The sequence below is a fragment of the Lepidochelys kempii genome, chromosome 6 (genome assembly GCF_965140285.1).
Source record: "Lepidochelys kempii isolate rLepKem1 chromosome 6, rLepKem1.hap1, whole genome shotgun sequence".
Taxonomy (NCBI): Eukaryota; Metazoa; Chordata; order Testudines; family Cheloniidae; genus Lepidochelys; species Lepidochelys kempii.
This window is the reverse complement of record NC_136385.1, coordinates 102,836,347-102,850,642: the sequence shown is the minus strand read 5'-3', so window position 1 is coordinate 102,850,642 and position 14,296 is coordinate 102,836,347. Positions and strand designations below refer to the sequence as shown.

The 14,296-nt window shown below is 45.0% G+C and overlaps 1 protein-coding gene across 9 annotated transcripts in view; it reads left to right on the top strand.

Moving 5' to 3' along the window:
• RPS6KA5 (ribosomal protein S6 kinase A5) overlaps window positions 1-14,296 on the top strand; it is a 190,694-nt gene that overhangs the window by 106,226 nt on the left and 70,172 nt on the right. The window contains exon 1 of one of the 9 annotated variants that reach the window (XM_078853377.1): window positions 4,203-4,782. The exons of the other annotated variants lie outside the window; for them this stretch is intronic. Within the exon in view, the coding sequence (XP_078709503.1) occupies window positions 4,778-4,782 (5 nt within the window). The 5' untranslated portion in view covers window positions 4,203-4,777. Of the gene's footprint in view, window positions 1-4,202; window positions 4,783-14,296 lie in introns of those variants that run through there. 9 annotated transcript variants of the gene reach the window in all.

Below are 14,296 nucleotides of genomic sequence, written 5' to 3'. Positions count from 1 at the left end.
ATAAACAAAAGACTGTTGTAGCCTGAGAGAATCATGTGGCACACACCATTCTGGTTACACCCAAGAGATCTGACAGGAGATACCAGGTCCCTTGTAGGGGATTTTAATATATTTATTTCCACCCAGTACTGTGTTTGCTGGTAGCGGGAGCTGTCCAGGAAAGTTCAGAACAAAAAGGACTTCCCAGATCCACATGCTGGGAGAAGGACCTGAAGAAACTACACTTCTTTGAACACCAGATGCATAAGTCTAATTATCAGTTCCTCTTCTCCAAGTATGATCACTTAAGTTACTATAAGCTGCCTCAGTTTGAAGACAAGCTATGATAAAAACATCAAGAGGAACTGAAAGCCATGATGATTGTGAGTGATAGTTGATAGCTCGCACTTCCTACAGGCTATGCTGGACATATCTGACACTGCAGTGTATGTTGTGTCCACGTCAGAGGCAGTGGGATGGTCTTCCTGGCTTCAGTCCTCTGGGATCCCAAGGGATGTCCAAACTACAATCTAGATCTTTCCCTTTGAGAGCAATAAACATTTCCGTTCCAAAACAGATGAGACTCCGTTTATTAGAGGACTCCAGTGTAAGGGTTTGTTCCAGCCCCAAGAAGGAAGCAAGCATGACAGCAGTCTTCCTTCAAGCAGCATCTCCCTGCCCAATACTATCATGAACCTTACATGACCTAAGACCAGCCAAGAAATAAGCAGAGCTGCTTCTTCAAGTGCTTGTGCACATACATATTCCACTTTAGGTGTGCGCATGCAAAGTGCAGTTGAGCTGGAGATTTTTGATCAACAGTATCATCAGGATGGTGTATGCATCCTACAACCAAGGGCATAAAGGATTGGCCTCCCTGACCCATCTCCGTTCCTTCTGACCACTTGTGGCTACAAGTCGGAGTCTGCCTCACAGTTAACTACTGTTCAGTGCTTATCAATGCTTTTTTTGTGTGTACAGTAAAACCTGCCTTAACAACCACCTCAAGAGAGACCACCTGTCCTGAGTGACTATTTGGAGAGGCCACAGAACGTTTTTCCTTGTAATTTAGCTGTGAAGAGCAACAACCTGTCATGTGCAACCAGTGACCACATTTTCTTACTCCCACCCCTAAAAACAAATGTGTTGGAGAAGCTGATCTTCACTTATCAGTATGTTTCTTTGATGTTTCTAGCAAAAGATTTTTTTCTTTTGTTCGTTACAGTTAGGGCATTATACAGCATCATGCACAACATGAGCCAGAAGTTGAACTTGAAAAAATAAGGACTTGAAAGAAAGATGTGAACATGTTGAAACGAAAGGTGTACGCTATTGTAAATTACAGTTTAAAACTAAAAAGTCAACATGGAAGCATAAAAGAAAAAGTGCTTCTTACACTGGAGCAACGTGTTAAAGCAATATCAGAGCTAGAAGCTGGTACTAATTGCCACCAAATTGCCGAACATTTTGGAGTTGGAAGAACACAAATCCAAAGCTTTTTATGACAGAAGATAGGAATCCTTGCTGATTATGAGTCAAATGCAAATTCTTCAACAAAAATTAAATATGCCAAAACTGGAAACAAATAAGTCAATTTTCTCACTTTTATGAGTGGTTTAAATCCACTGTTGCTTGTCATGTAAATGTCTCTAGTCCACTTTTAAAAGCGCAAGGCATGAAATTCGCAGAGTTGGAAAATAGGGAATTTAAAGCTAGCAATGGCTGGCTTGAATTGTTTAAGAGGAGGCACAATCTTGTCTTTGGTACAGCATGCGGTGAGAGTGGAGACATTAACCCAGATTCAGTTTCAGATTGGAAACAAAAGTTACCTGAACTCCTATGGGATTATCAACCATCTGAAATCTACAATATATATGAAACTAGACTGTTTTTTAAAGATAGCAGCATCAGCAAAACCTCTATGTCAATGGCAAGCAATGTTCAAATGGGAAAAGTTTAAAGGAAAGAATCGCCCTTGCTTTATGCACCAACATGAATGGAGATAAAGAAAAGCCTATAATGATCGGTAAATCCCAATGGCCATGATGCTTTGGCAAATTGAATATCAAGGAGTTGCCCATGGAATATGAAATCAACAAAAAAGCATGGATGAACTTGGAGCTTTTTGAAAAATGATTACAATGATTTGACCACAAATTGCTACTATAGGGACATAAAATTCTGTTTGTGAATAATGCCCCATGCCACCCCAATGTTAAACTCACAAACATTAAATTCTGCTGCTTTTCCCCCAGACAGCACTTCCATGTTACAGCCTATGAATGCTGGGGTTATTCAAACCTTAAAACTGAAATTTTGGAAAATGAAAATTCAAATTATTCTTCAGGAAAATGAAATCTGACGTAACTTTATTGGGTCCAGTGCTTTTGAAAATGGTTTCACTCTTTGATGCAGTACACTGGAGTCAGATTGAGCCAAGCACCATCAAATGCTTCACTAAATGCAGATTCACCATGGCCAAGTAAACTGCCAATTCATCAAATGAAGACATTCATCCAGAAGATGAACTACCCTCTTGTGGTAGTTAACATGTCGCAAAGTCTTTTTGGTGTGCCAATTGAGAAGAAGTGCCAGATTGAGAACCTTGCAACAACTGAAGAGTCACAGGTTGGTTACAGCCTGCTGCAAAACTCTAAGAAAATTTTAAGCCATGTGACGACTCACACAGTAACAAAAAAACTGCTACGGATGATGATGAAGGGGATAGCACTTGTGATTCTGAACTCCTGGAAAGAATCATTTCTGTGCTTGAAGCCAAGAAAATGATTAAAGATATGAAAGCATTTGCCATTCAAAAGGACAATAACCTACTTTTAGAGCTGTTCAACACAGAAGAAATGGTAAACATGCAGCTGTTGTCACAGAGGCAGACAAGAATAAGTGACTTTTTCAAATAAATATAGACTACTGTAGATTGAAACCAGGACTTTTTGATAACACAGGTGATTGTAAAAAATTTCTTTTGGCTTCAGTCTAGGAAATAAGCACTTGCATGAGTGTACTAAAGTTCCTCTTTTGATTAACTACTGTATTAATAAACCCACCAAGAGATTTTAAGTACAGTACTGTATTGTATGTAATGTTCATTTAAAAGGCAATTAAAATTAAACCTGAAACATCGGTAACAATAGTAGCCTTTCTTCACATCATAAAAGTGCCCATTTTATAGCAAACCTTTGAAGAGAGACCACTTACAAGCAACCACTTTTGCTAACTCCCATGAGTGATCACTCCTGGCAGGTTTTACTGTAATTAGTTTAGTTTACGTGGTAGTTACATAGTTATAGGTTTTTGATAGGAGGTGTGTTTCCAGTGGAGTCCCACATGGATCAGTTTTTGGCCCTGCACTCTTAAACATTTTTATCAATGATCTGAAAGAAAACATAAAATCATCATTGATAAAACTTGCAGATGACACAAATTTTGGGGAGTGGTAAATAATGAAGAGGACAGGTCACTGATGCAGAACTATCTGGTTTCCTTAGTAAACTAGGCAAAAGCAAACAATATGCATTTTCATATAGCTAAATATCAGGGTATGCATCTAGGAACAAAGAATGTAAGACATACTTTCAGGATGGGAGAATCTATCCTGGGAAGCAGTGACTCAGAAAAAGACATGGGGGTTCGTGATGGATAATCAGATGAACATGAGCTCCCAGTGTGATGATGTGGATAAAAGAACTGATGCAATCCTGGGATGCATAAACAGGAATCACAAGTAGGAACAGGGAGAATATTTTACCTCTGTATTTGGCACTGGTGCTGGAATACTGTGTCTAGTTCTGTTGCCAGCAGTTCAAGAAGGATGTTGATAAATTGGAGATGGTTCAGAGAAGAGTCATGAGAATGACTAAATGATTGAAAAACATGCCTTATAGTGATAGACTCAAAGGGCTCAATCTATTATTTTAACAAAGAGAAGATTAAGGGGTAACTTGATTAGTCTATTAGTATCTATAGGGGGAACAAATATTTAATAATTGCCTCTTCAGTCTAGCAGAGATAGGTATAAAATGATCCAGTGATTAGAAGTTGAAGCTAGACAAATTCAGACTGAAAATAAGGCATACATTTTTATTAACAGTGAGGGTAATTAATTGTTGAGGTAATTTAGCAAGGGTTGTGGTGGATTCTCTATCACTGGCAATTTTAAAATCATGATTAGATACTTTTCTAAAAGCTGCTCTGGGAAGTGTTTTGGGAAAGTTCTATGGCCTGTTATACAGGAGGTCAATCTAGATGATCACAATGGTTTCTTTTAACCTTGGAGTCTGACACTGAGGATCCTCCCTGCTCCACCACTGCCAATGTCTTCCGTGTTTCATTTGGTTACTGATCGTATCTCTGTCACTGATGCTGCAAGCATATATAGTGACAAGAGGCCTAATGAAGTCCTCCTGCCCAGACTCCCCACTCCTCCTCTTAGCTGGGTGATCCACTTTCAAGAGTACTGGTATTCATTTCAGTACTGAAGTTGTCCTTAGTACTAGCAAAGACTTCTGTGTGTAGACCTCTGGCAACGCCAACTGGGATTGCCCCTACCCTACCTGAAGCCAAAACAAGAGCATGCCTGGATGATTCTCATAGCCTTGGCCTCACTGAGACAGTACTGGTACATAGACCTGCGTATTTTGTTGATCCAATCTCCATTCCTGTTTCTTGTCCTCCAGGACATAATATTACAGGATCACAGAAAGGTGGTGCACTCCAATTTCAGCACCTCCACCTCATGGCGTGGATGCTGAGTGGCTAACAGCTACAGAGAAAATATGCTATGAGGTATTTAAAAATATTTAATTCATAAAAGGAAGCATTCCTGTAGATCTGCTTACTTGATGAAGTGGAAGAGGTTTCCCATTTGGATACACCATTGCCAAGTGTCTCCATCTACATTGCAGATTCAGGTCATTTTAGAATACCCTCTAGAACTGAATGTCAGGCCTGAATATGAGTTCCTTAAAAGTTCATCTGACAGCCATCTCTGCCTTTCACCGACCTATTCAAGACTAGTCTATATTTTCTGAACCTATGGGCTAGAGATTCATGAAAGTTCTAATTAGTTTTACCCACTGCTGAAAGCACCTGTTTCCCATTGGGACCTTAATCTGGTTCTGTCAGGTTTCATGAGATCACTTTTTAAGCTTTAACCTCCTGCTCTCCATGTCTAGTAAAACAGCATTTTTTAGTAGATAATATCCACTAGGAGAGTTACAAGCTTTGATGATGGGTCCCTGTATACAATTTTCTATAAGGATGAAGTCTCTTATGGCTTCATCCGAAATTTGTATTGGAGGTAGTATCACAATTCCATCCAAATCAGGTGATTCATCTACTGATTTTCTTTCCTAAACTGCACAGCCCTAAGAATGAAGAGAGACTACATACATTCTATGTCTGCAGAGCCCTCTCATTCTATATTGACAGATCTAAAGCCTTTAGATCTTCTGAGACACCGTTTGCATCTTATTATGAGACAATGAGAGGACAAGCAGCTACTGTCAGAGGATCTCTCACTGGATCCCTTCATGTATTAGGACCCATTTTACAGCCAGGCACACACTCTCCACCACTGCATATTTTTGTTCCCTCGAAAGGAGTATCCTACTGAGGTAGAGAACTGGGTGTTCCTCCTCACCAACCATCTGTGATAGGATAGCCCACAACCCTACTTCTGATGCATCCGTCTGCAGAATATATTCCGTGGTGAAATCTGGGGCTATCAGTATGGGGTTACTGCAGAGGGCAGTCTGTAGGTCTGTGAACGCTCTCTCTGCTGCGTCAGACCATCTCACCAGATCAGATCCACGGGCCTTCGCTAGGTCTGTCAGAGGGCTTGCCCTTGTGGCAAAATGGGGGATAAATTGTCGGTAATACCCCACCACACCTAGGAATGCCCGGACTTGTTTCTTGTGACTTGGACAAGGCCAATTTTGGATGGTCTCTAACTTATTCAGTTGGGGTTTTACCAGATCTTTTCCCACAATGTAGCCAAGATATTTGGCCTCTGTAAACCCTCTGGCGCACTTGGCAGGGTTTGCTGTAAGGCCAGCTCACCTGAAGGTATCAAGGACTGCCTCCACCTTCTCTAGGTGGATTTCCCAGTCTGGAGTATGTATGACCACATCATCTAGGTAGGCAGCAGCATAATGATTATGGAGGCATAATAACTTGTTCGTGAGGCTCCGGAAGGTAGCTGGGGCCCCATGTAGTCCAAAAGGGAGGACAGTATATTGGAAAAGACCTTCTGGTGTAGAGAATGCAGTCTTTTTCTGTGCATCTTCTGCAAGGGGAATCTGCCAGTACCCCTTTGTCAAGTCTAAGGTAGTCAAGTACCAGGCATTGCCCAGACGGTCCACTAGTTTATCTATGTGAGGTATGGGGGTACGCGTCGAACTGGGATACCTCGTTTAGTTGCTGGAAGTCATTGCAAAACCTTGTGGTGCCATCAGGTTTGGGCACTAACACAATTGGGTGGGACCACTGACTGCAGGATTCTTCAATGATCCCCTCCAGCATTTTTTTTTACTTCCACTTTTATTTCTTCCCTTTTGGCCGCTGGCATCCAGTAGGGCCTCATTGTTACTCTGGCCCCAGGGTTCGTGATGATGTGTTGGTATGTTTCGGTTGTTCGACCCAGTTTTGATGAGAACACATCTTGGTTCTGGAAGATCATCTCAGACACCTCACCTCATTCATGGCATTAAATTGGGAGACACCCTCACCTGTTCAGAGGGCTTGTTTTCCTGGGGTAGGTTTTTTTGGACAGCTGTGCATGCCTTTTGTGCATGTCTGGGTTTCAGAAGGTTGACATGATATATTTGCTCTTGTTTCCAGTGTCCTGGTTGTCGCACCTTGTAATTTACCTCCCCTATGGGTTTAAGTATTTCTTTAGGTCCTTGCCATTGGGCCAAAAGTTTGCTCTCTGTTGTAGGTACCAGCACCATTACTTGGTCTCCGTGCTGGAACTTCCGAACTTTGGCTTGGTGATTGTACTGAGCTTGTTGGGCCTCTTACACCTTCTCTAGGTGTTCCTGCACAATGGGAGTGACCCACGCCATCCGGTCCCTCATTTGTAACACATGCTCAGTTACATTCTTCCCCTCATTGGGCTTCTCCTCCCAAATTTCCTTGGCTATGTCCAAGATGCTGCGGGGGTTGTGCCCATATAATAGCTCAAAGGGAGAAAACACAGTTGAGGCCTGAGGTACCTCCTGGATGGCAAACATAAGGTATGGTAGTAGAGTGTCCCAATCCTTCCTGTCTTGACTTACCATCTTCCTTATCATAGCCTTCAGGGTTCGGTTAAACCTTTCTACCAGCCCATTGGTCTGTGGATGATAGACCAAAGTCCTCAGGGTGTGTATGTGGAGTAGGTCACATAAGTCCCTCATTAGCTTTGACTTAAATGGGGTTCCTTGGTCTGTTAGTATCTACTTTGGTAGCCCCACTCGGGCAAAGATCCCCACTAGCTCTTTGGCTATTGTTTTAGAGGCTGTATTCCGGAAGAGGACAGCTTCTGGGTACCGTGTAGCATAGTCCAGAATGACAAGTATATATTGGTGGTCCTGGGTAGTCTTCTCTAGGGGTCCTACTAGGTCCATGGCTATTCGCTCAAACGGGACCTCTATGATTGGTAAGGATACCAAAGGTGCCCTCAAGTTGGGATGGGGACTGTGCAGCTGACACTCTGGGCAGGACGCACAGTACCTACGCACTTCTTCATGTACTCCAGGCCAGAAGAATCGTCATAGGACTCGTGCCAAAGTCTTCTCTAACCCCAAAAAGATGACTATGGGCAAGACTTAATAGAGCATTTTGGTGTTTTTGAGGTACTAGAATCTGTTGTACCTTCTGCCCCTGTACTGGTGCAACCCGGTACAAGAGATCCTTCTTCATTATGAAGTAGGGTCCTGGTCCCTGGGTTTTCCCTTCCACAGGGACCCCATCTATTTCAGTCACCTCTTTCCTAATGTTGTCATAACTTGGGTCTTCAGCCTGGTCCCGTCCAAAATTTCCTCTCCCGGGACTAAACTGCCTGAGATCTAGGGGGCCAGTCTCTGCCTCTACTGGTTCGGAGGAGTTGGAGTGTGGGGGTCAGACTCGGGTGCTTCTTCCTCCTGGGCGGCCTCCTTTTCAGCTGATTGGGTCCGCCTACCTACGAGAGCAACCCTCTGGCTTTGGGTCAGTATTTGGCTTCTCAAGGCCTCAGCTGCCCTTCTTTCCCTTTTCGTCTTTCTACCCTATCTGGGAGTGGAGAACAAATCTGGGGATATTTCAGAGAAGATTGGGGGTTGACAGTCTACTGTGGATGCCTCACTAATTTCAGGGTTCCCCTCTTTCTCCAATCCCCCTACTGGAAGCAAGTCTCCAAACCCTGGGAAGTTCCTCCCTATGAGCACCGGGTACTGGAGTTTAGGGACTACAGCTGCTGCTACCTTAGTAGTGTTCCCTTGGGTCTCGATTTTTACTGGGATGGTGGGGTAATAACTAACTGTCCCATGGACGCATGTTATCCCCGTACGTTTAGCCTGCAGCAGCTGACTATGCTTCATGAGCTTCCCTGAGATAAGTGTGATAGCACGCCCCAAATCAACCAGTGCTGTGGACTCTACCCCATTTAGTTTCACTGGTCTTGTGTATATATGTGGGGTTAGTGAGACCCCCCACAAGGTGGATTAGGGAGCATGGGTCTGCCCAGTTCCCCAGGTTACACTGCATTGGCTTCTCGGCATTGGGGCACGGTGCAGCTATGTGTCCACATTCCCCGCAGACGTAACATCTGTATGGGGCCCTAGCCATTCCCCAGTCTCTTGATTTGGGCAGTCTAACATCACAATCCTTTTCCCACTCCATGTTCCGACTCTTTGTGGCTTCTGGTGGGCCTTCAGCCTCTCTCTTTTTCCACCTGGGCCCACCTCATGGCCCAGTCATCTGAGCTCTAGGGCTTGGTGCTGCTAGTTTAACCCGGGGTGCCTCTTTCTTAACTGGTCGGGTCAGCTCCCTCACCGTCCTTCGCCTCTCTACCAGTGTGACAACCTCGTCGTAAGTGGCGGGTTTGTTCTGGTTTATCCAGGCGTGAAGGTCTGGCGGTAGTCCCCTCATATATTGGACGATGACCAGAACCTCTTGCATCTCTTCTGGACTCCGGGACTCAGTTCGCAACCACTTTCGTGCGAGATGGATGAGGTCATATAATTGGGACCGCAGGGTTTTGTTTTCCTGATACCACCTCTTGTGATATTGATGAGCCCGCACTGCGGTCGTTACTCCAGATCTGGCCAGGATCTCTGCTTTCAGCTGGGGGTAGTCTGCCACAGTCTCTTCAGACAGATCATAGTAGGCCTTCTGGGACTCCCCACACAGGAATGGGGCAAGGATGCCAGACTACTGATCTCGAGGCCAAGCCTCCTGTCGGGCTGTCCTCTCAAAGGCTAGGTGGTATGCCTCTGTCATTCTCTCCCATCATTTTCTGCAGGCAATTGCTGGCCTGTATGATCCGCGTCTCATCATGTCCATGGTTCATCTCTGTAAGGGCCTTCACTTGGTTTACTAGTTCCTGTAACATAGCACGGTCATGAGCGGCCTGGTCCATCAGCAAGTGATTAGTCTCATGCTGCAGCCGTACTGCCTCTTGTTGGGCGGCTGACTGGACACGGGTAGCCTCCTGCTGGGCAGCTGTGGCTTGTATCAGTGCCCGCACTGTGTCTTCCATTGTAGTAAAAAAAAAATATAAACCTGCTCCTTTTTTTTTTTTTAGCACCCTCCTTCTTCCGCCACACTGTAGCATACCAATATCCCACCCTTCACACCAGCTGTGACAAAGTTCTTCCTCTACCTTGGTGGGTCCTGTGCTTATTGGCAGATTTGCTTGCCTCAGAGATTCACGGCAGCTCTCAGTTTAGCCACTTTCATGGCTCAAATCTGCCGTTCACTCAGATAACCTCATCACTGGCCAGCATGGGGAAAAAGAGAAGAACAATCCCTGAAGTCTTTGCTGATCCACCATGTAGGTCGGGTAACAGCCCAGAGACCTCCCCTCTGGTGAAACCCACAGTCCGGGTCAGCTCCTCCTGTGTCTGAGGAGTTGGGAGGTTTGGGGAGAACCCGGGCCCGCCCTCTACTCCAATATAGTAGTAATATTATGTATATTATGATATCATCATATCCAATTATTTATTTATAATTATATTATTTAACTCCAATATACAGCCTGAAATAGACTTTTCTGCTCATTTTGCTTGGTGCAGCAGAAGTTGGATTAATAACAAGAAAACCAAAATTAAAGTGCGACCCCAATCGATTTGGGGAAAATTACAATCTGGGGAATAAATTTTCATCCCAACTAGTCTTCTCCAGTAAGAAGCAACCAAATTCACAGCTAGCAGGCCTGACCTCCAAGCGAATGTGAACTAACAGTTTTTTAAAAAATCAATTCTAATCAAGTTGTTTCCTGCAGGAACATAGTAGAATTTCTTTTTATATATGATTGTTCGTTCTTAACAATTTTCTTGTGTGGTACTTTTTGTTTTAATATTTTAATACCTAGTTGTCCATTATTCATTGTTCTCCACAGTAGTGGAGTCATACTCAATCTCTGGATCATAATGACCCTTCAGACTTCAGTCCCTTCATTTTAGGACTGTGCTTTCTTTCCCTCTGACTCCTGGATTAGATTCAGTGGCTCTAGAGATGTTCTTCAATGCTGACATTAATGTCCTCTGCAGCTGTTCACGTATTTAATCTGTCATCCTCTAAATTTTGAGGAAACTTAACCCTTTGTATTCACTACCCTTCATCTAATAAGCAATCTGATGCTTCAGTAACAATCTTCACAGGTCAAAATTAAGAGTTATTGTAGCTGTTGGTCCCAGGATATTAGAGAAATAATGTGATGAGGTAATATCTTTTATTGGGCCAACTTCTGTTGCTGAGAGAGACGAGCTTGTCCAAGAAAAAATATTACCTCACCCACCTTGTTTCACAAATGAATGGAACAGATGGCAGAACATTCAAACCAAGTGTTAATGTGAATGTATACAATATGTAATCTGAATATATATATTCATGTGTGATATATAAAAATATGCACAGGCGTACTCTCTTTCATATATAAACACATGCAGTCACTTAACATTGGGGAAGATGCTCCACCAGATCATTATTTTATTTTTATATTTTATATTATATTTTTATTATACCAACTTCAATACTACAATTACCAGTTATTAAACCAATTAACAGTTATAATACCAATTACAAACGACTAGTTAGAATGCTCGTAGAGTAAACCAAGTATTAGTTACCAAACCACCAATTAGAATACCACTTTTTCCAATTAGCATACCAATGTCAACACCAATTTGTAAAATAAATAAAATATTATAAAATGTCAAAATCAAGCATTTTTATGTTTATCAAAACTAAGTATTTCAATTGACCTGAAACAAAAAAAATTTGGACATGTCATTTTACAGGAATTTTTGATATTTTGACATTTTGGTTTGATTTGGAACTAGCTTTTTTTACCCCCTCTGAAAACATCAGTGTTTTCTGCGAAATGGAAATTCTGTGTTTTGACCAGTGCTAGTTATACAATATCTGCTCTTGAGGTAATTTAGCGGAAAAGTTAAAAGGTCAATAGGGAGCAATTCCCTTATCACATATTGTGTTATGCCTGTATCTTGCCTGAAACCAAATTCTTCTTTGAGTTCTGGCTCATGTTGATTCCATTCTAGGTGTGTGCACGCCCATGTGCCCAGTTGTCAGAATTTTTTGCCTTCGCAGTATCTGTAGGGCTGGGTGTGGTGCCTTCTGGAGTGCTGCAATTGTGCACTGGTATAGGAGGTGCCACCAGCCCTACGCCCTCTCCGTTCCTTCTTCCTGCCTGTAATGGTTGGTTGGATCACCTTCCTCTTGCTTTGCAAGTGTGATAGCGGTTCTTACAGCCTATTAACTGTCGTCTTTGTACATAGTTGTCAAATAGTTAGTCATTAAGTTTTAAGTGTGTGTTTAGTTAGAGTCCCAGCAGGGACTTTGCCCCGAGGCAAAAGCATGCCCATTTCGTCCTGCGACAGGCCTATGCCTGTTAGTGACTCCCACAGCAGCTGCTTGAAGTGCTTGGGAGAGTCGCGCATAAAGGAGAAGTGCAGAATTTGTAAAAAAAAACAAACAAAAACCTTTCGTCCTGGGACTCAGAAAGAGCGGGATATCTGCTTAAAGGCCCTCCTCACTGAGGGCTGCACTTCGCCCGGCATTGGAGCTCTCCCACTCTGATTCTGCGCCCAGCACCTCTGTGTCGATGTGGAGCTCTCCGCCGGCACCATTTCCCCCTTGCCAGTGTCCAAGAAGCGGCAAAAGAAACAACACAGCTCATCGGCACTGACCAAGGAGAGGAAGGGGGTTTTGTGCAAAGGACCCAGTTCAGGCCATGCACCTGCCCTGGAGCTGCAAGGGGGTGCTGCTCTGGTCGGACCTCCTGCCCACCCAGGATCTGCCTCCGACTCCTCGGAGCGGCAGGGGACCTTGGCACCTACTAGTGCCTTCAGCGCCTGAGGCCTTCCAGGTGGCTAGGGACCTGATGCACCTTCCGGTGCCACCTACACTGTGCCCGACATCAGATGTAGCTAAGGACCCACAACCCAAGGCCAAGCTATGCATGCGGCCACCCCAAAGGGCAGTGGAGTGCCACTGGTCCCCGAAGCAGGCTCATAGTTCCCCGTCTCTGTGTTCACGGTCGTCTTGAACACAGTGTAGATAGCCCAATTCAAGGCACTGGTCTCTGTATTCCCAGCAATGGCCAGCTTCTTGCCAGCAAACACCCCAGCATAGACCTCCCCAGATGACCCTCAATGTGTCAGTCACCACTGGAGTGGGACCGCTTGCCACCATGGCACCGGTCTCCGTTGCCCCGGCACTGCTCATTGGAAAGACTTTGGTCCCCACCGTCCCTCGCACTGAAAGTAAGCCGCCAGACATAAACCTCCATGGCTTCACCCTGGTTCCTGGAAGGTGACTGGTCTGAGTCAGAACCAGAGTTCAGCCCTTCATCAAGGAAGCACCGATCTCCTTCAGCTCCGGAGACCAGTATGGCACCCACAGCAGCTGTGTGGCAGCTGGGCCCAGTGGCCAGCTAAAGGGCCTTATTGGAACCCTTGATCCCGGTGCCATATTTGCACCACTCCAACCTGGCTGTTTCAGACAAGCCACCTCCTGCTTCATCAGCGGCAGGCTCGGAGCACGGTGCGGACTCCAACACAGGGCTAAGAGAGCAGGTGTCGACACCTAGGGAGCCATGGTGGTGGGTCCTTCCCATACCAGCCTTCCTAAAGACTTTAAGGAGCACCAGGCCCTCCTCAGAAAGGGTGGCTTCCAACCTAAATCTGGAAGTTGAGGAGCTGGCAGAGCAGTTGGACACTCTCTTTGATGTGCTATTGGCTGCAGCCCCGGAACGGGTTGCGCTGCCAGTCCATGAAGAGGTTCTCAAGATTGCTACGGCGCTGTTGCAAACCCCCTCATGTATTCTGCCAACTTCCAAATGGGCAGAAAAAAAGTATTATGTCCCTGCGAAGGGTTTGAGTACCTCTATACCCACCCACCCTCTGGGTCGCTGGTTGTATCAGCAGCCACCAAAAGGGACAAGCAGGGTCAGGTTAGCACCACACCTAAAAATATAGATGCCAAGAGACAGGACATTTTTGGCAGAAAAATGTATGCAACGTCCAGTCTACGGTTTTGGGTGTCCAAGAACCAGGCTTTTTTGGGGAGGTATAACTAATCTGTGGGACTCCCTTAACAAGTTTAAAGAGGCCCTCCTACAGGACCTCCGCCAAGAGTTTGCCATGATCCTGGAGGAGAGCAAGGCGGTGGCAAGGGGCTCCCTTCAGATGGCCAGGGACGCTGCAGACTCAGCAGCCAGAGTTGTTGCCTGGGCAGTGGTGATGAGGCACAGCTCCCAGTTACAATCCTCGGGTCTGTCCCAGGAAATGCAGTCCTCCATCCAGGGCTTCCGTGTGAGGGCACAGGGCTCTTCTCGGAGCTAACGGATGCAAGACTGCATGGCCTTAAAGACTCCCAAGTCACTCTGCACTCACTGGGCCTCCAAACTCTGCAACTGGTGAGAAAGCAGTTCCAGCCACCTCCTAGGTCCTGAGGGTCTCCTTGGCACGGTGCCTACAGGAGGAAAGACGGGGGGTGGGGGGAGGGTGTTGCCCCTTGTCCTCTCACCTGCCTGCCCGGCCTTTTGAGACACCCAGGGGCTGAGAGGCAGTCGTTTTGATGCTGTGCTTGAGGACAA